Below are 26449 nucleotides of genomic sequence, written 5' to 3'. Positions count from 1 at the left end.
CGTGGACCGGGGCGGAGCCTGCGCGGGGCGGGCCGGAGCGTGTCGGGAGCGGGTGCCGAGGCCCGAGCCGCGGGACCCGAGCGAAGGCCGCGCCGAGGTCGCAGGGCCCCGCCGGGCCGCTCTAGCCGCCGCCATGGGCAGTGAGTAGCGGCGGCGAGGCGTTCGCCGGGGGCGCGGGCGCCGACGGGCCGCGGGCGGTGGGGCAGGCGACCGCCCGGGAGCGCTTAGCCCGCGGGCCGGGGAGACGCGGGCTGCGCCGGGCCGCTGAGGAGGGCGCGAGCCGGGGGCCTCCGCGGAGGCTCCTCCAGCCGTGCGAGGCCTCGCCCGGGCCGGCTGCGGGGTCGGGACCCGGAGGTCCGGGGTCTGCGCATCTTGGTGGGTGGCGAGGAGCGGCGCACGGCGCGGAGAGGCCATTGGTTTTGGGGGCGGGGAGTTAGGGAACCAGGGGAAACCTGGACCACTTTTAATTTTTCAGGCAGGAGCTTAGGAAACTCATATTTTTAGTCCCAAATCACCGTTCTTTGGCATGTTAGTTGTGATGAATGAGGGTCCCTGACTTGTTTCATTTTTTAAAAAGTGATGCATGGCGTGTAGTTTCGGGGAGGAAAGGAGGCGATTGGTGGCATAAAGTTTTCTTTAAAATTTTCATTTCAGTCATTCTGTAGTGTGTACTGAAAACTAAACGTGTCTCAGGTTGTGTAAGCCTTAGGGACAAGGCCTTGCATAATGGGGATCTTTTGTGGGCCCTCTCCCAAACCCTCAACACCAGGAACCTTCACATCGCTGTTGGGGTGACTGTTGTATGAGTGGATTCCCGCAAACCCAAGCTGTGCACCCACTGGCCAGCTAGCTAACTAGTGGACATTTGGGGGAAGCTGGAAAGGAAGTAGAGGAGACCCTTGGTCTTGAATTAGCGGTATAATGGGTTAAATTCTGCAGCACAAGAATAGACAAGTGGCAGACAAAAAAGCATTGCTTTTTACATAAATACTCCAACACGGATGATCTTAAGCCAGGAGATCAGGGAGGGTAGCTTGGGTGGAAGTGGGAAGGAAAAGGGGTAAAGGGGTTCTAGGAAGTTTCCCGATGTGATTGACATTGGTTTTACATTAGAGATGAACACTTTCATAATTCAGATTTGCTTTCCAGATCGTCTGAAATGGTACTTGGGTAACAAAACATCTGCCCATGAAAATTTCTGAATTCTGTCAAACATCAGTGGCTGCCATCATTTTGAGAGGTTTTATAAAAAGACAATATAGTCAGATCAACTATACTTCAATAAAATAAATTAAAAAAATATATAGTGTGGTCAACTTTTGGCTAACTGCTGAAGTGTAATTACCCATGTCAGTTTAAAAATAATATCCTGATGTTCATATATACAGAATCCAGTGTTTGTAAGGGAAGATGATCATGACTAATACCTAGTTGTGGCTTTTTGTGTTTCTGTACGTTATAGACGCTGGCAAAGACTGAGAGATTATCATCTTCATCCTTCAGTTCTTTGGCAGGACTTTGACTTAAGCCGTGCCAGAAGAGAGTGCCTATCCTTAAAGAACCTTGGTTTATCTTTTCAATATTATGAGTTGTCTGGGAAAACAGTACTTTCTAATGAAATGTAGTTGTCATTCTCTGGGCTGATGATTGTACATACACAAGTACTTTGAGATCCTTTTGTGGGAGAGTGACCAAGCAATGAATAGCGACTTAGTGAAATGAAGTAGAGATTGTATACAGTACTTTGAAAACCTACCTATAGAAGGTTGTTCCGTGATCTGTCTCATTTATTCATTTCAGCATTTTTCAGTCCCCAATTAAGTCAGTCCTGCAGTTACAGCCCATTTCCTGTTGTACTTTCCTTCTCTGATATGTCCTATTTCCTTCTGTAATGCATGGTCTTGTGAGTACACTGCATTTGCTCCTTTTGACGTAGTGGTGCTCACTGAATTATTCCTTTTCTGTATATATAAAAGGAGTGAGATTCAAGCATGAGGAAGCAAAATTGTGGTACAAGGATACTTGTATTACTTTGCTTCTGCTGACCAGCCCTTAAACCCTTTGGGCTCCTTTGTCCCGTGAATTATTTCTCTTCCCTTATGTATTTGAAATGGAGAGCATTATGGTTAATTCATTTTGGGGGGTGTGGATGGGATGGATTGCCATTAAAAGAAAACATTTGTATTTGACTCTGTGAAAAGATACATCTCTTTTTAAAAACTTTGTAATAGGGACATTTATTCTTTTTTTATTTTTTTAACAGTCAAATTTTTAGAAGTTATCAAACCTTTCTGTGCAGTTCTACCAGAAATTCAGAAACCTGAAAGGAAAGTAAGTATAATATTTTAGTAATATAGAGGGTAGCTAAATGACTTATTCTGTTAAACTGTCTAGATTGATTTATTTTCCCCAATGTTTTTCTGGTTGTAATTGGAAAAATTGGAAAAATTGTACCTGTTCCTTCTCCTTGCAAGAGGCACAAAGTGAATAAAACTAGTGTAGACCTTTTAAATCTAGTTTATCTCATGGTTTCAAAACTGACTGTTCTTTAAGTTGTAACGTTTCCAAACCAAGTGTTTCTTTGGTCTGTGTGTTATAAGATATAGTATTCTCCTGTCCATTGTGGTCTACCGCACTAGGAATGACCCAGTCTGTTGGGTCAGTTTTGATGAGTACAACTGTTGCACATAAATGGATTGCAACTGTGCAGTTATATACCTCCCATTTCTTGATTCGTTCAGTACAAAGAAAAAAATCACAGAAATACATTCGGAAGATATTGACCACATCTAATTGTTCTTCCATCATTGTACGCCTTTGGAACTGAGGCATTTCTATTCCAGAAATATTGTTAATCCCAAACTGGTCAGTTCCCAGACATTGCTCTTTTACTGTATGTTCAATTTCGCATGGAACTAACCAGAATAGGGACTAAAAAGAGTAAAGTAAGACTTCTGTTAAACTTACTGTTTATTTAGAAGTATATTTCTTTTTTTATTGCTTTGAGGTTATAAAAATAGTTGTTCCAGTTACATGTAAGGCATCCCAAGAAACTTTAGCTTTTCATATTCTATGAAATATTCACAGAATAATATTACAGACAGTCCTAGCTTTCCACAATACAGTGTTAACTGAAATGTGTGCATATTAGATCTGTGTCTTTTCATCCTTTTCAGTCTCAGTTAATGTGGTACAATGCCTTGAGGCCAGCCTGTATTTAAGTTGTACTTAATTCTGGAAAAAGTAAAGGAAGATGTTTGAGAAGTTTAGCTGTTTGCTTTAGCTGCTACTGACTAGGGCGAGAGTATTTTAAGAGTAAATAATAGGAGCATGTCATGATGGGGAATGCTGGTTAAGGTTTAATATGGATTTTTCTTTATATTTGCTATTTCTTGGTTTTGATTGATCATTCTTTGTTTTCTTGCACAGATCCAGTTTAGAGAGAAGGTACTATGGACTGCTATAACTCTCTTCATCTTCTTAGTATGTTGTCAGGTATGTAACCAAACATTAAACAAATGTCTGTACTGTTATTCTAAGGTCTTGGTTGGTTAGAATTTGAGAAACTTATTTTAGTTCAAATAGTAAATATACTGAATTATTTTGAGCAACATCATTTTTTAAAAATTATTTTTAATTGAACTGTAGTTGATTTACAATGTTATCTTAGTTCTAGTGTACGGCAAAGTGATTCATTATACATATACATATTTTTTTTCATATTCTTTTCCATTATGGTTTATTACAGGATACTGAATATAGTTCCCTGTGCTATACAGTAGGACCTTGTTGTTTATCCATTATGTATATAATAGTTTGTATCTGCTAACCCCAACCTCCCAATCCATCCTCTCCCCCCACCCTTGGCAACCACAGGTCTGTTCTCTATATCTGTGAGTCTGTTTCTGTTTCATAAATAAGTTCATTTGTGTTATATTTTAGATTCCACATATAAGTGATATCATATGGTATTTGTCTTTCCCTTTCTGACTTACTTCACTTAGTATGATAATCTCTGTGTCCATCCATGTTGCTGCAGATGGCATCATTTCATTCTTTTTTATGGCTAGGTAATGTTCCATAGTATATATGTCTGTGTATATGTTCCTATATGTGTGTGTGTATATAATACACACACACACACACACACACACACCCCACATCTTCTTTATCCATTCATCTGTCAGTGGACCTTTAGATTGCCTTTGTAAATAGGAGCATCATCATTTTAATCTGAGTTGATAGTGAAAATGGTTATCTTCTACTGTGTATTTCTTTTGGTTTACTAGTGGGTTTGAACATATTTTCTTTTTTCCCCTTACTTTTCAGTTAATGATCTTTACCTATTTTTTCCTTGAGATTTTTAAAATTGATTTATGACAGGTTTTTTATTTTTATTTATTTATTTATTTATTTTGCTGTACATGGGCCTCTCACTGTTGTGGCTTCTCCTGTTGCGGAGCACAGGCTCCGGACGCGCAGGCTCAGCGGCCATGGCTCACGGGCCCAGCCGCTCCGCGGCATGTGGGATCTTCCTGGACCGGGGCACGAACCTGTGTCCCCTGCATTGGCAGGCGGACTCTCAACCACTGCGCCACCAGGGAAGCCCCTATGACAGGTTTTTATATATAAAAGTGTTAAATCTTTGACATGTATAGGGCAAATATTTTTCCACTTTGTTTGCTTTTAATCATGTTGTAAATTTATGTATTAATTAAAAAATCCCCAAAAGCCAAATTCTAGAATCCTAGGGATATTCTGTGTTTATAAATTAATAAAGTTCAATGATGCTTTTTAGTAAAATTTCACAGAGATTAAGTTCATAAAATGAGGATAAAATGTGACCTGCCCATGTCACAGGGTTATTGTATTGTGAGGATTAAATTAGATAATTTAAGTAAAGTTCTTTGAGGGTTTGAAAAGTACCAATATACATATAAGAAAGTTTAAAAAAATTACATGAGGAAGGAGTAGAACAAATAAAGTCCATAATCTGGGGAAAAGCCAAATTTATTTTTTTGAAAAGTGAAACTATTTGATCATTAAAATATTTTACTATTATACTTTGTTGGAAATTCTTTTGCGTGGTCAGGGAGAGTGAACTTTTGAAAAACACAGACAAGTAGAAAAAAAGAAGAATCATCCATATTCCTACCATCTTGTTTTAACATCTTGGAAATTCCCCTCCCCTCCATTAAAAAAACAAAATCAACTTTTTAAGGGTACAATTTATGTACATCAAAATATACTCATTTCTAAGTGTACATTTTAAAGAGTTTTGACAAATGTATGCATCTACATACCTACTATCTCAGTGGGTATAGAACATTTCTGTTACTCCAGAATGTTTCTTGTACTCTTAGTCAGTTCCTACCTCACCCCATTCTCAGGCAACCACTGATCTGCTATTTCTATAATTTGATTTGTCTTTTCTAGAATTTCATGTACATGGAGTGATACAGTGTCTAACTTCTTCATCGGCTTTTTGAGATTCATCCATGGTGTTGATTGTATCCATGTTGTATCACAGTTTGTTCATCTTGTCACCTGTTGTTGGACATTCAGGTTGTTTCCACATTTTGGCTATAACAAATAAAGTTGCTATGAACATTCCCGTACAAGGCTTTCTGTGGATATTTGTTTTCATTTCTCTTGGGTGAATACCTATGAGTAGAATTGCTAAGGTTTATGGTAAATGTATGTTCAACTTTGTGAGAAACTAACTCTTTTCCAAGTGGTCCGAATTCTGGACCGGAGCATGAACCCGTGTCCCCTGCATCGGCAGGCGGACCCCCAGCCACTGTGCCACCAGGGAAGCCCACACGTATCTTTTTGAATTAGAGTTTTCTCTGGTCATATACCTAGGAGTGAGATTGCTGGATTTTATGGTAGCTCTATTTTTAATTTTTTAAGGACCCTCCTGTTTTCCATTTCCATCAAAGTATAGGAAGGTTCTCTTTTCTCCATGGTGAGGTTTTAACTTGTATTTCCCTGGTCAATGATATTGAGCAGCTTTCTCATATGCTTATTGGGTATTTATCTTTTGTAAAGTGTTCTTTCCCCAAATATTTTGCCCATTAAAAAAAATTGCATTTTTGTCTGATTAGTGAATTATATGCATTTTAAAATATTTTCTGGATACAAGTCCTTCATCAGATATATGTATTGTGAATATTTTCTCGTAGTCTATGGCTTGCCTTTTCATTTTCTTAACAAAACTTTTTGAGCAGAAGTTTTTAATTTCGATGAAGTTCATTTTATCTTTCTCTTTGATTGCTCATGGTTTTTGTTTTCTATCTAAGAAATGTTTGCCTATTTTAAGGTTGTGAAGATTTTCTCCTGTATTCTTCTAAATATTTTACAGTTTTAGCTTGTATGTTTTGGTCTATGATCTATTCCAAGTTAATTTTTGTGTATGGCGTGAGGTAAGGTTAGGGTTCATTTTTTTCTATATGCATAACCAGTTGTTGAAAAGGCTCTCCTTTCTCCATTGAATTACTTTGGCATATTTGTTGAAAATCAGTTAGCCATATAAGCATGGATCTATTTTTGTACTCTCAGTTCTGTTCCATTGATCATGTTCCATTGTTATGGTAAACCATAACTCTTTTGATTAATGTAGCTTTAAACTGAGTCCTGTAATTAGGTTGTAAAAGTCATCCAACTTTGTTCTTTCTTTTCAAAATGATTTTGTCTATTCTAGGTCACTCATATTTCCATCCGAATTTTAGAATCAGCTTGTCATTTTCTTTAAGAAAGTCTCCTGGCATTACGATTTTTATTGCTTTGAATATATAGGTCAATTTAGAGAGCATTACCATCTTAATATTGAATCTTCTAATCCAAGGGTCTGCAAACATTTTTTTTGTAAAGGGCCGGATAGTAAATATTTGCAGCTTTGCAGCTGGAACCCAAGAAAACCCAAGAAGAAGAAAACATAACTTGAGTTACATTTCTTAAAGTGTGACATTTCTCATGACTGTTTCATGCCATAAATTAATTTATGCATTTTATGTTACTTCATTATTTTTTTTCTGTAATGTGTTTACATGGTTGTCAAGCTGTACCTTTTTTTTTTTTTTTTTTTTTTTTTGCGGTACGCGGGCCTCTCACTGCTGTGGCCTCTCCCGTTGCGGAGCACAGGCTCCGGACGCGCAGGCTCAGCGGCCATGGCTCACAGGCCCAGCCGCTCCGCGGCATGTGGGATCTTCCCAGACCAGGGCACGAACCCGTGTCCCCTGCAGCGGCAGGTGGACTCTCAACCACTGTGCCACCAGAGAAGCCCATGCTGTACCTTTTTGTCTGTCTCACGCTTAGGCAGTTTGGCCCAGGGCTGGTGATTTCTTGGTTCTCTTTCCACTGAATCTCAAACAGAGCCACAGTTTTCCCCTCCCAGCCACAGTTGAAGGGTTTGGGGTCTCGTGTTCTCCATAGTGTTTTTTTAGCTTGAGGGACTGGTGGGAGGTGAGATCAACTGAGAGAAGTGCCATAAATGCCACCTGGGCTCTGCTCTCTTGCTAGACTTTTGTTACGTGTCTTGTGAGGGTCCTCACCACCTGACTGAGGAGGGCTTTATTCCATTACTGACCTCAGATCGCTCCCCAGTTCCTGACTCAGTGTAGCCCTGTAATTGTCAGTTGCACCAGAGAGAGCCCCGTTCCTGGCTTCTCTCATCCATTTCCTCTCAGCTGCCAAAGGAGGCAGGAGAGATGAGGATATCTGTGCAGCCCGCTCTTCTCCAGGTTTGGAGTGTTGTGGGGATTCTGTGCCCTTCCCTTTGTGATGGTTGGAGCAGTTTCATGCTGAGTCCCTATTCCTCGATTGTCTGTTGTTTTCTCCCCGCCCATGACCATCAAGTTTATGATTCTTTTTCTTGTTTGGCTGCTTTATAGATATTTTTCCTTTAGATTTTTAAATTCTTTTACTATTTTACATGTTTTGAAAAATGTGTTTTCTTATGTATTGGGGAGGGAAATTCTGTAACCTGATCACTCACGGCTTGCCATTTTAGCCCAGAAATATCTTGCTTGGTTTCAGTGCCCACTGCGTTTGGAGATCCCTACTACTAATTTTCTATTTGTCCATCTGATTGGTTCAGGGTTTCCATTCAAGCATGAAATGCTTGTTTCTCTGAAGTGTATACTGTATTTTGTGAAGTTGAAACTGATTATTTTATGTAATATAGGGCAAAGCCTGAAAGTCTGCAACTTTGAGAGTCATAGAAAATAGCTCCTGTTGCTGCCCTTGTTGGACGTGGTCCTGTAACTATGGAATTTACTAAGAGGAGTAAAGTTAGACACTGAGTTTAATCCTGTTGACTACGGGAACGGAGGGAATACCATTACTTAGGGATGGTTGGCTGACTTTCTTGTTTGTTATCCCGCAAAGCGTCTAATCATGGAGGTAATGGCTATCTCTACGAGACTCAATTAAGGAAGGTAATTTGATTGATTGGTCTCTCCCACACTTAGGGAATATTGTGATATGGACTATCCTGTAGTGTTAATTGGTTTTTATTCAATAACTTCCTTTCTCCCCATCTCTCACATTAGCTGAAGAGTGTTTGCACCTATAGGGTGCACACAAAATATTGTGCTTCTTGCTTCTGCTAACCCAGCTAATATATTCAGATGTCCAAAGAGGTTTAGGTTGACCAGATGACCTGTTTAAAATTGCTGGCAGCATCTTTTGGAACTTTTTTTTTTTAAATCAACTTCATATAGGGAAGGTTTATGAAATTGGAAGTGTATTTTTCTCCTACATGGTGAGGGAGGGGGTATGGCCAAGTGCTGTGTTCTGAACATGGGTCGTATAATAGGAAGCATTCTGAAGTTAAGGTTTGTTTTTTTTTTTCTGATTAAAAAGTAATATGTGTTCATTATAGAAAATATGATAAATGCTGAAAAGAATATAGAAGAAAAAAACAACCGTAATCCCACCGCCTGTGAATAATCACTGTTCAAGATTAAAAAAAAATGTACACCTAGTTTTTTCTTCTATGCATATTGTTACAGTGTTGATCTTTTACTTTATTTATACAGTTTCATACCATTCTTTTTATACTAGGTTTCCTCAACAATGGCACTGAAGTTTAGGCTGGATAATTCTTTGCGGTAGGGGACCGTCCCATAAATTGTAGGATGTTCAGCATCTCTGACCTCTACCCACTAATGCCAGTAGCACCCCCCTCAAGTTGGGACAACCAAAAGTGTCTTCCTATATTGCCAGATGTCCCCTGGGGGGGCAGAGTTGCCCCAGCTTGAGAACCATTGTTTTATACTTAATATTACAACATAAGCACATCCTCATACTGTTACAAGCTTCATAGTATAATTTTTAATGGCTGCATAGTATTCTACTGTATATCTCGTCTTCAGTCTTACATTTGGAGTATGGCCGTGGCTGTCACTAGTACCCATAGCTTTCCAAGATTATTCTGTGACGTGGTAGATATATCCTGTACTGATAGGAGCATTTTCTTTAATTGCAAAAACATAAAATTTACCAACTTAACCATTTTTAAGTGTGCAGTTCAGTAGTGTTACATATATTCACATTGTTGTGCAACATATCTCCATACTGATAGGAATATTTACTAGTGAAATGTTGTAAGTAATGATTCCCATTGTTTTTATTTTCATTAAAGAACTTTACTTTTAAAGTATGCTTGTTTTGTTATTGAACATGAGAAGTAGTGGGTTTTTTTTAAGTATTGCAAATATTAAGTGAATGCATTATAAATTAAGTTCAAACTTAATTTATATAATACATTTTTATAAAATATTTTATGTAATCTTATAGATACCACTATTTGGAATCATGTCATCAGATTCTGCAGATCCTTTCTACTGGATGAGAGTTATTCTTGCATCCAACAGAGGTATATGCTGCTTTTCTTTTGCCTCCATGCTAGTACTGACATCAAATAGATGTGAAAATGTGGAAACAACTATTTTTTGATGTCTATGGGGAGGGGCAGTATATGGTAAAAGAAACTCATTGCCTAGGAGAAGAGACAAACATAAAGATAATTACAGACCTGTGTATTTATTGTAATAATAGAAGTATGTACAGAGTATAGAGTTACAACAGAAAGGAGTGATTAGCATTGTCTAGAGCTTTGGTTCTCCATCCTTTTGTGGGTCATGTTTCCTTTGAGAATCTAATTAAATTTATCTGTACTCTCCCTAGAAAAATGCATGTACATTCACACGTGCAGATTTTTCATAAAATCTCAGGAGGTTTCCTGGACTCTCTGAAGTGTATTCTTGAGTTTCTCATGGGACTGAAAGACTGATCTGCGGTGCCAGGGAGGAGATGATGCTGGGAGAGCATTTGGGTTGGAATTCAGCCTGTGGACCGTCGGGAGAGGGAAGCCTGAGTCACAGCACACATGCATGAGGACACGGGGTGCAGGCTGGGGATTCGGGTGGGGGATGCTGATCAGTGAGGCTGAGAGATAGGGAGGGCCTGGATCAGGAGGGGCTTTTGGGGTGGGTTTTTTTCTACATCAAAAAAGTAACATTTGTTATAAAAAAAATGCACCAACATTTCAGATTTGTATAAAGCTGAAAATGAAGGTCTCGCTTCTCAGGGGTAACTCCTGGGAAGACAACAGATTGGTGAATAACCATCTAGACCTTTTATCTGAATATATATTCATATATATGAATTTATATACTTTTTTTAAAAACTGAAAAATAAGATCTACTATATAACTATTCTGCTACTTGGTGTGTTTACTTAATATATTGGATGACCTATTTTACTGAATGGCCATATACTATTCCATTATATGGATGTGCCGCGATTTCTTTAATCATTCATTCAGGTATTTATTGAGTTCTTCCTATGAGTGGAGCTTTGTGCTAGGTGCTGAGATTAGAGCAGTGATCAAGACAGTGATGCTGTTGTCGTGGAGTTTATGTTACTCTATTTGGGGAGGTAGACTCTACATGAACTGTATCTTGGGAGGGGGAAGGGACATTTGAGCAGAGACCTGCAGGACATGAGAGAAGGCCGTGTGAAGATCTGGGGGAGGAACCTTCCCCCAGGGAATAGCAAGTGCAAAGGCCCTAAGGTGCGAGTATGCTTAATGTGTTCCAAGAACAATGAGGAGGATGGTGTGATTGGAAGAAAAAAGGAAAGGGGAAACGTGGTAGGACATGATGCTGCAGATGAATCCAAGAGCCAGATTATGAGGCTTGTAGACAGTAAGGAGTGTGTTTTAGGTATGACCCCAAGGCCTGTAGGATCTGCTGTCATACATGTAGTTTTTTTCCCAATTTTATATCATTATAATCAATGCTACCATGACTACTATCACACTCTTCTGTAAGTTTTTAATAGAATGAATTTCTAGAAGTTTAACTGCTTGTTTACAAGGAATGTACACTTAAATTTTTGATAGATATTGTTAAATTGTCTTCCAAAAGCTTTGAATTATTTTATACACTCTGCTATGGTATATGAGAATGACCATTTCTCTTCCAACAGTGGATAATATTTGTCCTTTAGTCTTTGTGTTAGACAGGTAAAAATTGGTATCAGGTATTTAATTTGTATTTCTTTATGTGTTGGTGAGCTTGAACATCATCGTATATTTTTATTGAATATTTCTATTTCTTTTATGAGTGGACTTGTTGTAAGTCATAGGAAATTACTGACTGGTTTAAACACAAAAATGGAATTTACTGGAAGGATACTAGTCATTTTTTGGAACCCAAAGAGGAGGTAGAACAACTAAGCCTTGTGGAGAGAGAACCAGCTTTCAGACCTCAGCAGCAGGGGCAGGGAACCTTGTCTTTGTGATCTAGCTTCAACAACTCCTGGGTTCTTCAGTTCTCAGTTCAGAATTAGAAATTACCAGGATTTCCACCAGACCCAGCCAGCTTTGGTTACAGTTTCAGGGTTACATAGTACAGATTTGGGTGCTGGGGTTTCCTCTTATGTTGTTGGTATTTTCCTGAGAAAAGAGCATTATTGGGAGTGGCCATGCCATTTATCTCTTTTTTATTTTTCTATTTTTTTTGCGGGGGGGGGGGCCTATATTCCCTGTGTTGTACAACACACCCTTGAGGCTGTCTTATACCCAGTAGTTTTAACCTCCCACTCCCCACCCTATATTGCCCCCGCCCACCCCCACTGGTAACCTCTAGTTTGTTCTCTGTATCCGTGAGCCCGCTTCTTTTCTCGTTATATTCACTAGTTTGTTGTATTTTTTAGATTGCACTTGTAAGTGACATCATATAGTATCTGTCTTTCTCTGACTTATTTCACTGCTGTTTGTTCATTTTAAAATTCATTTGTAAGAATTCTTTGCCCTTTAGACATACGAGCTCTTTGTTACTTGTGTTCATTTTTCTTTTAACTATTACCCTGTCTTTTGCCACATGGAGGTTTCACAGTTGTATCTAATCATATCGTCCATTTTTTGCTTGTGGCCTTTATGTATTTTGTTATAGAAAGGCTTAGAAAGGCTTTTTCTTTTCCAAGATTATAAGCATACTCACTTCTGGTACTTTTGTATTTTGTCTTTTATGGTTATATTTTCTAAATCTGTGGCCTTTATTTTAATGTAAGTCATGAGATAAGGAATCTAGGCTTAATTTTCTATATTGGCCAGTTATTTGCCAAGGTCCATTTATCCTTCTTTTCCCTATTGAGTGGAAGTGCCATATTTCCTAAATGAAATGTTCATTAAAGCTTGACTGGATTAATTTTTGGACTAGATCCATTTGACAGTTTTAAATTTTGGTGATTTGATATAAAAAGAAATCTCCCTACCTGCCTACTAGCTTTAATGATAAAACATATTTTTATCTTTTACCATTGAGGAAGTATCTGAGAAAACATGAAGAATCCATTTAAGATGCCATATTTTTTTAAAATTTATTTTATTCAAGTATAGTTGATTTAGAGTGTTGTGATAATTTCCGCTGTACAGCAAAGTGATTCAGTTATACATATATACATTCTTTTTCATATTCGTTTACATTATGGTTTATCACAGGATATTGAATATAGTTCCCTGTGCTATACAGTAGGACCTTGTTCTTTATCCATTCTCTATATAATAGTATGCATCTGCTAATCCCAAACTCCCAATCCGTCCCTCTCCCAACCCCCTCCCCCTTGGCAACCACAAGTCTGTTCTCTATGTCTGTGAGTCTGCTTCGTAGATAAGTTCATTAACAATAGAAACATGTTGATAACCAGACTAAAATAACAGGAAATGATTTTCCACTTAAATATTTAAATGAAATCAAACTGTACATGCTATTTTTGAATATTTTTCCTATCCACTATGTCATTAACATTTTTCATGCCACTCAGCATTCTACAACATTGATTTTGATGACTTTCTATAATTTTATATTTTGAATTAGGAGAGTCACAGCTATTCATTTTTGTGTGTGTGTGTATGGTACGCGGGCCTCTCACTGCTGTGGCCTCTCCCATTGCGGAGCACAGGCTCCAGACGCGCAGGCTCAGCGGCCATGGCTCACGGGCCCAGTTGCTCCGCAGCATGTGGGATCTTCCCGGACCGGGGCACGAACTCGTGTCCCCTTCATCAGCAGGCAGACTCTCAACCACTGCGCCACCAGGGAAGCCCCACAGATATTCTTAAATACCATCTTTTTATTAACTTGTTATTTAATTTTTGGGCTTTTAAAATCCTGCGTTAAAATGTTTAGTGTAAATTTTAAAAATAGTGATTTGGACAGAAATCTTGGACAATTTCTTTCAAAGGATTTCTTTAACAATTTAAGTTTAGAATTCACAGAAATTTACGTTTTTGTAGTATTTATAGTAATTTTGATTCAATGCATTGTTGTGAGGTTGTGTTAATAAATGAGAGCGTTTTTTTTTAGCAGTTAATGTTTAGGAAATGAAAATTTGCTTGTTAACATTTAACATGTATTTCATAGACATAATTAAGGACTGGGACTCTTCTAAATTAATCTGCATTGGATATCGTAAAGATTATTTACTTTTTTCCCCTTCCTTTACAGGAACGTTAATGGAATTGGGTATCTCCCCAATTGTAACATCTGGTTTGATTATGCAGTTGTTAGCTGGAGCCAAAATCATTGAAGTTGGAGATACACCCAAAGATAGAGCCCTATTCAATGGAGCCCAGAAACGTGAGCATCAGTACAAGAGCCTTTTCCAAATTTGAGAATTTTGTGGCAAAGATGTTTTTCTAGTCTTTTTTGTCTTTGGTTATAAGCATGTACTCCTTTTCCCCCAATTTTTGTCAGTATTTGGTATGATCATTACCATTGGGCAAGCCATTGTGTATGTCATGACGGGCATGTATGGGGATCCCGCTGAAATGGGTGCTGGAATCTGTCTCCTTATCATCATTCAGGTAAGAAATACAATTTTTCATATGGATAACAAAAAAGTTTGTTCCTTCTTTTCTTCTGAAACAATTCTTTAGGTGATTGATATACTCATTTTCTTACTTTATTGAAGTGACATGTATAAGTTGTTTTGATGTTAAAAATTAAAATGTATTGTAATAGCCCCGTAGATGTCTAATAATTATGGATCAATCAACTGTATTTCACTGATTCTAAGATGCACATTTTTCACATTTTGATGTCTCTGAAATCAGGATGTTTTCTTAGAGTTGATGCAGTCACACGTGCGGTCAGCCAGGTGGCGGTCGTGATGGTAGGCATTGCCTGCATGTGTACGTCAACTTGGTCAAAGCTGTTTATATCGTCCTTATATCACTTGGTTATATGCATTGTTGATAAAACATGTCGTTGAGTTTAACTGCTGTTTAAAATGTCTTCCAACAGTCTGCTGTGATTTGTTATTGAAATGAAGAGTTATTGTGTATAAACAGAGGCACAGAAAGAGCAAGTTAGATGATAAACATCTATGTCTAAGTCTAAACTTTTTTTTAAGTAGAAAATAAAAAATTCTTTGTAATAGGTTATTGTGTCATAGTTTAATTGAAGTATTTTTTTCTTTCTTAATGACACACATAATAGTGTTACAAATAATAGTATCTTACAGTAAGTGAAATACCATATAAACACACATATATATATCCTATGGATTTTTTAAATGGATATTTTGGAATGGAATTTTTGAAGGCCAATGTGATTTTCCCTCTACTAAGTATCTTAAAATGTGTAAAGTTTGGAAGATATTTCTCTAATGTAGTCATTAAAAATCCTTTAGAGAAGTTACCCAGGAATGGACTGTACTTAAGTTATATAATAGTTATTTACTGGATTTTGAAAAGAAGCTTGCTTAAGTTAAACACTGAACGTCTAGAGTCCTGGTTATCTTGGAGATGCCTCTTGTTCACTCTACAAAATTAGGATTAATTTAGGAAAAAATTTTTTTAATGGTCAAAAGGATCAAAGTCAGAAAAATAGTTTAAAATAAAACTAAAACACCAGTTTATTAGTATATATATACATTGAGAAATACAACCATTTCGGATTGGCATGCTTGACCATCTTTTTTTTTTATAGGAAATCTTATATAGGAAACAAATCATAGTAAGAAGATTGTTTAGTGAGTATGATTCAGAACAAGGAGAATGGGATTGTTGAGGTATTTATTGGGCATCATTAACACATATCACAGGGCTTTTATAATGAAATAGAAATATTTCATCTTTTAACCAGGGGAGGAATCTTTAATGGACTATTAGGTAGTTTTCTGAGCCCCAATGAGTTCCTATTTGGTATAAGGTACACTTCTTTAAAGGATAACTTTATCATTATTTCTCCATTTAAAAAACACCTTGGGACTTCCCTGGTGGTCCAGTGGTTAAGACTCCGTGCTTCCACTGCAGGGGACACGGGTTCGATCCCTGGTCAGGGAAGTTTCACAGGCCACATAGTGTGGCCAAAAAGAAAAAGTAAGAAAATTTTTTAAAAAATAAAAAACACCTTGACTGGCAAATTTATAACCCCGGGGAATTAGAGGAAGAAGAGTTGCAATGGATGGGAAAGAAGATCCTCTGAAAACTGGTTTTAGTATCTTTCAGTTCTTTGGCGTGAGGATACTGATATACCAATTTTTGCCTTATTTTGTTTCTTTACAGCATTTGCTTTATGACCCATAGTTAGAATAACCCTGTTTTCTAAAAGACACTCAAAATTGGCATCTAGCTCTAAGAACATTATGCATCAGTAAAATTTTTCTAGTATTTTAGTAAGGGTGTATTTATATTCTTAAGGAACCTCAGCTGACCAGTTCTGGGTTAGTTAGTGAAAGTATTGACTTCTTATGAAGTCAGTTATGAATTTGAATTGATAAAAAATGGAGTTAAGCTATTGTAATTTTTTTTCCGTACCAGAAATCAAGGAATAGTTAAATTCCTGGAATGGAACAAGTGAAGTGGGTATATACTAAGTTGTTTACATAAATTCTGGTGCACAAATATTTGTCTTGTGGTTAATCCTTCTAGTGTTAATGTATAGAGAAATTTTTCACATTTGATCGTAGGTGGGTAGTGACCCATTGCATCTTTTTAAGGCTTTGCTAACATTGAAAATGTGTAGATTGCTAAAGAGATGTGATTAGATCAGTGTGTTTCCACCTAGAGATTTTGAAAACTGTTTGCATGCTGTTATGTAAGGTATTTCTCACCTTAATTATTCTTGTTTCATTCACATGGTCAATGTTTTTCCACTAGTGAGTTTTGGAATCTAAATAGTGGGTCTTGATTAAAATTTTAAAAAAGAGTAGAGAGTATCAGTGTGCATGGCACATAGTAGAGGTATTATTTTGTCAGACTGAGTTGTGTGTGTGTGCGTGCACGCATGAGCAAGGTTGAAATGTTAAAGTGTTATTTTTATACATACTTTAGAGATTCATATGTATTGAACATTCTAGAAGGCATGCAATTAGTATTCAGTTTTTTTATCAACTGTTCTAGTCAATGAGATGCTGTCAGTTTCTGATTTCTCATTCCCTGCATAGGCATGCATGCTTTTTACCATCTTTTATTCCTTTAGTTATAGAAACCATTTCTCATTTAGGTTTCTCTGTAATTCCTTTGTCCAGTTAGAGAAGCACGAGTTTGATTTTCACCAGATATAAATGAATCACCCTCTAGTCTGATGGACATTGGTGTGAACAGGGGTTTGGAGAATTATTGTTGTTTCAGAGCTGCCTGTGTGACCTTGGACAGGTCATTTAATTAGAAGTCCATGATAACACTGTCTGGTTGGCTGATGGTTTGTGGACAGCTGTCATGCCCTGTAGAGGGTGGACTTCTGTATTTCTGATGGGGAGTATGTACTTGTTACATAACTGTGGTCAAAATAAAATCTCAGTAGTTAAGTCCTAACTTGTCTTTTATCTTGTCAAATTGGTAAAGTTGGTTTTCAAACAGTAAAGAATTTGTGAGCTCTCTTAGGAGTTTTGAGAATTTTACCTTTTTTACAGTCCATTGAAATTCAAACTTAAAGATTGTAAACAGACAAGTTAGGCTCTGTACAGCCATTGAAATGACAGTTAAGGAAAAGAAAAAACACGGTAAGGTAAGCATGCTTCAAATGGTGTACTGTAGTTTTCTCTTCTTAACAGGGATATTGGGTGAACTGAGTAAGGAATGAGGGTGGGAGGCTTCAGAGCTGGGAGGAATGGAAGGAGCATCTCCTCATGTCTGTAGGAGGGTGTCTTTGAAGTGGGGACAGGTGTGAGATTGGGGGCCTAGAAGCACATTTTCTTCCCCCCTTGATTAGGTTACTGAAGTGTGGGGAAGGAGTCACATGACCAAAGAGGTCACTTGTAAAGCTATGGATTATTTCTAATTGATACATACTTTTACTGATGTTTTCTCCAAGAGGAAAATTAAGAATTTTCAATTTCACATAAAGTTAGTATGCTTTCTTTTTTAAAAAAAAAAATCATGAACTTAAGAACCTGGTGAACCCTTAATTGTTTTCAGATTTATATGCAGTTTTTGTCACTGTATGTATTGAATGCATTTTTACATTGTTATAATCTGTGTACATACTTGTGCTCTACTTTTTGACTTATTCTATTGTATATTTTATATTCTATATAATACACATATATAAAATCTATAATACTTCAAAATGTATCAGCATAGTTCACATGCTTTTCCTTTAATGGCCTATAAAATTGCATCTTGTTACTGTATCATAATTCATTTGGTCTTTTACTTACTTGAAGCTATTTGGAATGCTTTTCAGTTTCTTGCTGTCATAAATGCTACAACTTTGTGAACATTTTTGTTTTAGGGTGCTTTTCAATAGGTCTTATTTAAACATTATAAGAGAAATACAAATATACTTTAAAAGTCAAAGTGTCTGCTTTATAATGTAACAACATTTCCAGTCCTCTCATTTTCAGAACTGGCTTCTGATGAAACTAAATCGGGTTAGATGCAGGGTGTCATAATAGTGATACTGCATCGACTAGGTTTTAGTGTTGAAAATGCCTGTACTTTGAAAGTAGTCAATGGTGTTCACTGCCCCTTTCTGAGTTTATTCTTGCTTCAGCTTACTTGCATTTCTTTCCCCACAGTTGTTTGTTGCTGGTTTGATTGTGCTGCTGTTAGATGAGCTGCTACAGAAGGGTTACGGCTTGGGGTCTGGGATTTCCCTCTTTATTGCCACCAACATCTGTGAAACCATTGTCTGGAAGGCCTTTAGTCCCACTACCATTAACACTGGCAGAGGTACAACGCACAGGGACGCAACTGCACGGGTTTGGCCGGGTGTGTGCTGAGAGGAGCACGAGGTGGTGGAGCGGGACTGCCGACAGACGCCCTGGTTTGCTGTCCCAGGCGACGGCGGATGTCAGGTGTTCCAAAGCTGATAAGCAGAGATTGGTGGAGTATGAACTGTTGCTTCAGAAAGAATAGTATCTAAAATTTAGCCTCTGCTCATTTAAAATTTCAGTGGTTGCAAACATTTAAAAAATTTTATTTGCCTAAGCCATTGTTGCAGAAGTCATTGATTTTGACTGATTTCAGCATTCCTCGAGGGATAAAAAGGTAGTGGATTTCAGATTAAAAAAACATTATTTATTGCATCATCAGGGAGTATAGTACTTTTGCTGCTATTCTCCTTGGCTTTGTAATAGCACTAAATTATGAAATATTTCATTGTGTTTCCCCTTACCCATCTCCACTTCTCTCAAATGCCATCCAAGATTTGTAATGGTTAACATCTAACCTGGTCCCAGCCTTAAGAAAATAGCGGTGATGGTTTATTAATATACTTAGTAAAATGAATTAAAGGCAAGCTTGGTAGAGTAATGTCTGTCTTTCAACTCTGACATCTTTATTCTGCTTTGCTGCTTCTTTTCCCCATCTCCCCCCACCCCACCTCTGAATGTTCTTTTCCCTTCCCTAAAGTAAAGGTGAGGCAAATCATTATGAACTAAATATTTGCTTTGGTTTATTCTACTTTGTTTTCATCAAGAATAGTCTCTTGAGAAAACTTCAGATTTATGAAAAAAAAAGACATATTTGCCTCAATGATGTAAATATTTTTTAGAAGCTCCACACATGGCTGTATCATAAACATAGATGAATTATCTGGACTCATATTTTCTGCCTTGTACTGGAGCTTCAAGGTTATTTGTTTTGACTTTTGGGACAACTTTGGGTAATGAAGCTACAGCCGATTTCTATCTTGATTTATCAGGTACCGAGTTTGAGGGTGCAGTCATAGCTCTCTTTCATTTACTGGCCACCAGGACAGACAAAGTTCGAGCTCTAAGGGAGGCTTTCTATCGTCAGAATTTACCCAATCTCATGAACCTCATTGCTACAGTTTTCGTGTTTGCTGTTGTTATATATTTTCAGGTAAGTATACTTTCTTCGCTGAAGTTAAGTGGAGTGTGGATTTTTATTTTGCTCTTAAAGAGGAGAATACCATTTGAAATGTTAGCAGCTAAGTCAGTGTTTCAGAATCTAGTTAGGCAAATAATTCCATCGTTTAAACTCTGAGGTGCAAAATATTAGCAATTATGAAATAGAAAAGGATTTCTATTTCTGTGTGTCTCTGTGGAAGGGAAAGTTTGTTAGCATTGTCTTTGCATAGTCCCTCCTCTGACTGTTTGCCTCGTCTGGAGTTGTGGTACGTGCAGCCTCTCCGCCTTACTCCTAAGCTTCCTTTTTCAGGGATTTCGTGTGGACTTGCCCATTAAGTCGGCCCGGTACCGAGGGCAGTACAGCAGCTACCCCATCAAGCTCTTCTACACCTCCAACATCCCCATCATCCTGCAGTCGGCCCTGGTGTCCAACCTGTATGTTATTTCCCAGATGCTGTCAGTTCGATTTAGTGGCAACTTTTTAGTAAATTTACTAGGACAGTGGGCTGTGAGTATTTCATTATTTATTCTAAGTATTCAAATTTATTGTAATTTGCATTTCATGCTTTTAACTGAAAGAGATGAGCCATAATTGAAGCAGTTGCTATATATAACACTTCCAGATTCATTTACCTGTAGCCCAGTTTATCATTTATTTGGAAGAGTTGTAAAACTGTAAGCATTGTAAAACTAAGATTGGCCGAGTACTGTACTATTTTACGTCTAGGAAGCATTTTCACATCTCGTTTGAGTGACCTTTTAGGTTAAAATCACAGTTGCTCTTATGAAAGTGATTCCCTGTTTTGTAATCTTATTCCTCTATTGTCTAGAATAATGGTTTTTTCCAAGAAGCTATCTGCTGATTATATAGGATGCCGAAATCATCCTCTTCTGACTCCCCCACCGTTTTTCATGGCCCAAATGGCAGTAAATAAGAAAGGCACATAATAACTATATTGAAGAGAGAACAGGTGCTAGAAATGGAATCCAGTAAATTCTGCCTTCCTCTTTTAGATTTTCATCATAGCTCCTAAAGCAATCCAGCCACATTGTGATTGAGGTGTGAGTTACTGTAGGATTGAATTTTTTTTTTTTTTGGCTGCGTTGGGTCTTCGTTGCTGCGCACGGGATGGGCTTTCTCTAGTTGCAGCGCGCAGGCTTCTCATTTTGGTGGCTTCTCTTGTTGCGGAGCCCGGGCTCTAGGCGCACCGGCTTCAGTAGTTGCAGCACGTGGCTCAGTAGTTGCGGCACGTGGGCCCTAGAGTGTGCGGGCTTCAGTAGTTGCGGCGCGTGAGCTCTAGAGTGCAGGCTTAGTAGTTGTGGCACACGGGCTTAGTTGCTCTGCGGCATGTGGGATCTTCCCGGACCAGGGATCAAACTCATGTCCCATGCACTGGCAGGCAGATTCTTAACCATTGGGCCACGAGGGAAGTCCAGGATTGAATTTTGACTGGTTTAAATTTTCACCTGACCAAGGAGTGTTTTTTCCCCCTTAAAACTACAGAATTAGAGAAGAGTAAGAGCCTTTATTGTTTTCAGAATATGTAATTCTAGAATTTGTATTCCCCCAAAGAACTATTTTTTTAGTCATTCCTGAAATACGGTGCTTATTCTATGCATTTGTCTTAACGTGCTACCTTTTGTATTGTAAGTTGTAGCGACGTATCTTTCTGCATTTACTGAAGGCCATTTTTAAAATGTAAAGTTTAATAGGATGAAACAGTAATTCTTGAAAGGCAGTTGAAGGAAGTATGATTCCCTTTATCCAGAATAGTTGACCCTTGAACATGGGTTTGAGCTGTACGGGTTCATTTAGACGCAGGTTTTTTTCAGTAGTAAACACTTCAGTACTGCATGGTCTGCAGCAGGTTGAATCCTGCAATGCAGAACTGCGGATACGGAGGAGCCGTGTACGCGGAGGAGTAACAATAACTTATATGTGGATTTCGACTTCATGGAGGGTCGGTGCCCTAACCCCCTCGTTCAAGGGTCAGCTGGACTCCTTTTCCATTCATTTAACAGAAATTGGATTGCCTGTGGTGAGGGGAGGGACTGTCCCTCCCCTCATGAGCTAATAATCTGGCAGTCATTGTTACTATGATAATTTCACAGTAATAAATGCACTGAGTGGTTGTATGGATTGTGTTGTGATCTTAATGAGATTTTTTTTAAAGTGAGAGAGCTATTGGGAAGTTTAATTTGTCAGGGCTTTTGATTTAGGATCAGTGATTCTAGGGGCTCAGTAAATGAATCATTTGGAAATTGTAAATTCAGGAACCAGACATTTTAATCATTGCATCCAAAAATTGCTTTCCCACCATCTATGCCCAGAACTTCTATTTAATGTGAGCAAATACATGTTATTCCCATTTCTTTTACTATAAAAATTCTTAAATGTTTGTGTGGATTAAAAAATCCCTTTATACTTATTAAAAGACTACTCTTTACAATATACAAATCATATAAAGTTTAGGTAGTGAGTCATTAGTCTTCTGTTAATATTTCAGTTGATTGCATTCTTAATAGCATACCTTGAAGTGAAAGAATATGTATGTACTCTTACATAGTTCAGAAAATTTCTGACTAAATGTTATCAGAGATCGATGTGATCTATTCCTGTCTTCAGGAAGAGAAGATTCTTCTTGTAGAAGTATTATAATTTTTTTAAAAAATTGCTCTTCTGTTAATATATTCAGTCTTATGTAATAGACACTCACTATATAATTTTTTTTATATAATTTTGTAAGAGTGAAGATATCAGACACAAAAGTAAATCCTTTAAGTTACATAGAATCATTAGCTGTAGGTGCTTTGAGCTTAAAACATCATCATAATTTTTGAGGAGTTTGAAAAGTCACAGAAATGTGACCATTTGTGCTTTTTATTCTTGTTCTATAGGACGTCAGTGGGGGAGGACCTGCTCGTTCTTACCCAGTGGGGGGCCTTTGTTACTACCTTTCTCCTCCTGAGTCCATGGGCGCCATATTTGAGGATCCTGTCCATGTGGTTGTTTATATCATCTTCATGTTGGGATCATGTGCATTCTTTTCAAAGACATGGATAGAGGTGTCTGGTTCCTCAGCCAAAGATGTAAGTATTTGGTTTGTTTGAAAATGAAAAAAAAATTCATAATTTTTAGGTGTCAAATGGTAATTGATACACTTAATTAGTTTTGTAATTTTAAACTCAAATTCATACATTCTTAATGAGGTAATGTCATCCCCAGGGAGTTAAAAACTACAGGTAGTTCCTGGAAAGTGAAAAATTCTTAGATTTTACAATGGTTTGTGACCATCCAAAGCTCAACTCTACCCGACAAAGTCTTATTCCTTAGTATTTAATTTCTCTTTAGGGAGGTGATAATTAAGGAAAGATTGAGAAACCCTGGCTGAAGGTATGGATAATGTGGTTGTGCAGCATTGTAGCCTCAGGGAATATTATGATATGACAGTGTCTACTTCAGTCTTCCTGTATTTTCTGTGGAGAGCACTTCACACAGAACCTAGTAGTAAACAGTGAAATAGAGTTTGATTTTAAAAGTTGTTTTTCTCTTCGCAGGTAGCTAAACAGCTTAAAGAACAGCAAATGGTAATGAGAGGCCACAGGGATACCTCTATGGTTCATGAGCTTAATAGGTAAGGAAGGCCATTAGACTCAGTCTTGGATAGGAGAGAGAATGCGTGACATACACACACGTGTTCTTGGTTTTTCAATCTATCATTTGTTCTCAGATGTTATTTAAATTCATATTTGAAGCACTTTTCTTCTACTTAACACAAAAGAACCAAAATTTAACACAAAAGTGAATTGTTCTCCACATCAGAATTGACACCTAAGTTATTATTTTAATTGAAATTATGTTCCCTTCACTGCTCAGCCCAGTGTTAAAATGCTGTAGGTCAGAGGTCCTCGTCTGGCTGCACTTAAAACCACCTGGGAGCTTTTAAAAAATACTGATATCCCGCCTCTAGGAATTGTGATTTATCTGGTCTGAGGTGGGTCCCAGGCATCAGTTTTTTGTTTTTGTTTTTGTTTTTGTTTTTTGTACGCGGGCCTCTCACTGTTGTGGCCTCTCCCGTTGCGGAGCACAGGCTCCGGACGCACAGGCTCAACGGCCATGGCTCACAGGCCTAGCTGCTCCGCGGCATGTGGGATCTTCCCAGACCGGGGCACGAACCCGTGTCCCCTGCATCGGCAGGCGGACTCTCAACCACTGCGCCACCAGAGAAGCCCCAGTTTTTTGTTTTTTGATAACAGTTTATTGAGATATAATTCACATATCATGTAATTTACTCATTTGAAATATACAGTTTAGTGGGGTTTTGTTTTTAGTATATTCTGAGTGTGTAATCATTACAATATAATTTTTAAAACATTTTCATCACCTGGAAAGAAACCTTGTACCTATTAGTTATTCTCCATTCCTACCCACCCTCCCACCTCCCAGCCCCAGGCTTTTTATCTAGTGTCTGTAGATTTGCCTGTTCTGGACATTTCATATAAATGGAGTCATACGTGATCCTTTGTGACTGTCTTTTTCACGTAGCATAATGTTTTGGGGGTTCATTCATTATTCATGAATAATATTCCCTTGTATGGATGTATCATGTTTTGTCTATCCATTCATCAGTTGATAGAAATTTTGGTTGTTTCCACTTTTTGGCTGTCGTGAATAATGCTGTTGTGAACGTACTTGTTCAGGTTTTGTGTGGACATATGTTTTCATTTCTCTCAGAGTGGAACTATTGGGTTGGGTAGTAACTGTGTTGAACGTGTTGAGGAACTGCCAGACCCTTCTCCAGAGCAGCTGCCCCATTCTGCATCCAGCTGCAGTGTCTGGAGCTGCTGCACGTCCTCACCAGCACTAATTCTTGTTTTGATTTTAGCCACCTAGTAGGTATGAAGTGGTATCTCATTGTGGTTTTTCCCTTTTCATTGTGGTTTTGATTTGCGTCTCCCTGATGAGTAATGATGTTAAGCATCTTCTCATGTGTTAATTAGCCATTCAAATATGTTCTTTGGAGAAATGTCTCTTCTTTTGCTCATTTAAAATTTCTAATTGGGTTGTCTTTTTATTACTGTTTATAAGGGTAAAAAAAATATTTTGGATGTATCTCATCAGGTAAATGATTTGCAAATATTTTGTCCCATTCTGTGGGTTGTCTTTTCACTTTCTTGATGGTGTCCTTTGATGCACAAATTTTTAATTTTGATATTCAGTTTTTCTATATCTTCTTTGGTTTCTTTGTGCTGTTTTTGGTGTTGTATCTAAGAAGCCAGGGTCACAAAGATTAATCCTCTTATGTTTAGGTCTGTGACAACTCTGAGCTCATTTTTGTTTCATGTGAGATAGGGGTCCAGATTCCTTCTTTTCCATGTGGATAGCCAAGTGTTCCAGAACCATTTGTTGAAAAGGCATTGGTATTTTAAACTTTTTATTTACAACATGGAATTGATTGCAGAGTGGTATAATGAACCCCTGCGTTCAACTGTATCCAGCTTTAGTTGTTATCCTTCTCCCATTCTTGTTTCATCTACTGTCTTCCCCATCCATGGTCCCTCGCCCCCATCTTTTTTCCCCCTCTGGAGTATTTTAAATACAATCCCATTATTTTTAACAGTTCTCCAGGTGATACTAACATGTGGCCAAGGTTGAATTACTATTGAATAGGGTCATCCAAATCTTGTCACATAAATTTGATACTTAGAAAGCATTTTGATATTTACTCTTCATCTACGAGAGGGAGCTAAAGGTTACCCACTTACAAACAATATTAAACATTCCAATACTTAAATCACAGTTGAGGATTCTCCTCTTCTGCTGTAAAAATCATGTATTGCCTTTCTTGGCTATTAACTGGTTTCTTGAAATCAGATCATTTCTTGAGTCAGATAATTCCTTTTATCATTTTCATCAACACATAACTGTGCACAGCCCTGGATGAATCGTCAGTACTGCGGACAGTTCCCTGGCGCGTTAGTTCAATTTTCTTCCGCCTGTTACTGCTGCTTCCTGCTGCCCCTTCCTGTGGGCCTCCCCTGCCTGACTCGGGGTTTTGTCTTCCAGGTACATACCCACGGCGGCTGCGTTTGGGGGCTTGTGCATCGGCGCCCTGTCGGTGTTGGCCGACTTCCTCGGGGCCATTGGCTCGGGCACTGGAATTCTGCTTGCAGTCACCATTATTTATCAGTATTTTGAAATATTTGTTAAGGAACAGGCTGAAGTTGGCGGGATGGGTGCTTTGTTTTTCTAAATGTTCCAGTATTTTTGTGTGTGTGAAAGGGAAAATATTTTGACTCATTGTTTTTGTCAGATAATGCTGGCTCCCCTTTTCTTCTCTCACAGTTTGTTTTCAAGTGTTGACCGTCTCATTCCTGAAATGGGCACGGAGCTAAGCCTGTGTGCAGCATTAGTACCAGCTGCCTTAACATTAAAGTTTACATTATTCATTAAAAAACCTACATGCAGTGTTGCCTGTGATGCTGGAAACCAATGTACCTGCCTTGCCATGTTCGGTTGTGATGGTGAGATGGTGATGTGGATCAGTTTTGCACACAACATTCAGGACACTCAGTATTCCCCCCACTTGTTTAAAAATAAATGCAGTTCAAATTGCCA

General features: G+C 38.1%; 2 protein-coding genes across 10 annotated transcripts in view; one reads left to right on the top strand and one right to left on the bottom strand.

Moving 5' to 3' along the window:
• Positions 1-26449, top strand: SEC61A2 (SEC61 translocon subunit alpha 2). 9 transcript variants are annotated; one of them, XM_033439222.2, is made up of 13 exons: positions 1-140; positions 1463-1566; positions 2264-2331; positions 3430-3495; positions 9802-9880; positions 14016-14147; positions 14265-14374; positions 18535-18688; positions 19662-19822; positions 20141-20338; positions 22729-22920; positions 23389-23465; positions 25898-26449. In XM_033439222.2, the coding sequence occupies exons 5-13, from the start codon at positions 9820-9822 to the stop codon at positions 26082-26084; spliced, it is 1272 nt and encodes a 423-aa protein (XP_033295113.1). In that variant the 5' UTR covers positions 1-140; positions 1463-1566; positions 2264-2331; positions 3430-3495; positions 9802-9819; the 3' UTR covers positions 26085-26449. The 9 variants fall into 9 exon arrangements, with proteins under 9 accessions (XP_033295113.1, XP_004275908.1, XP_033295112.1 ...); XM_004275860.3 differs by lacking the exon at positions 1463-1566 and having other exon boundaries at positions 7-140; XM_033439224.2 differs by lacking the exons at positions 1-140; positions 1463-1566 and adding an exon at positions 158-375.
• The window catches only part of NUDT5 (nudix hydrolase 5), a 41008-nt gene continuing 27424 nt past the window's right edge, over positions 12866-26449 (bottom strand). The window contains exon 10 of the mRNA XM_049706178.1: positions 12866-14817. The gene's annotated coding sequence lies outside the window, so the exon portion shown is untranslated. The remainder of the gene's footprint in view (positions 14818-26449) is intronic.

The sequence above is a fragment of the Orcinus orca genome, chromosome 2 (assembly GCF_937001465.1).
Source record: "Orcinus orca chromosome 2, mOrcOrc1.1, whole genome shotgun sequence".
Lineage (NCBI taxonomy): Eukaryota > Metazoa > Chordata > Mammalia > Artiodactyla > Delphinidae > Orcinus > Orcinus orca.
Note: the sequence above shows the minus strand (reverse complement) of the source record. Positions and strands in the feature narration are given on the sequence as shown.

Excerpts from the sequence above, each read along its gene's own strand:
- SEC61A2 (XM_004275860.3), top strand. Across the intron at positions 9,881-14,015 it reads TATTCTTGCATCCAACAGAG|GAACGTTAATGGAATTGGGT; the intron begins GTATATGCTGCT and ends CTTCCTTTACAG. Across the intron at positions 18,689-19,661 it reads TACCATTAACACTGGCAGAG|GTACCGAGTTTGAGGGTGCA; the intron begins GTACAACGCACA and ends TTGATTTATCAG.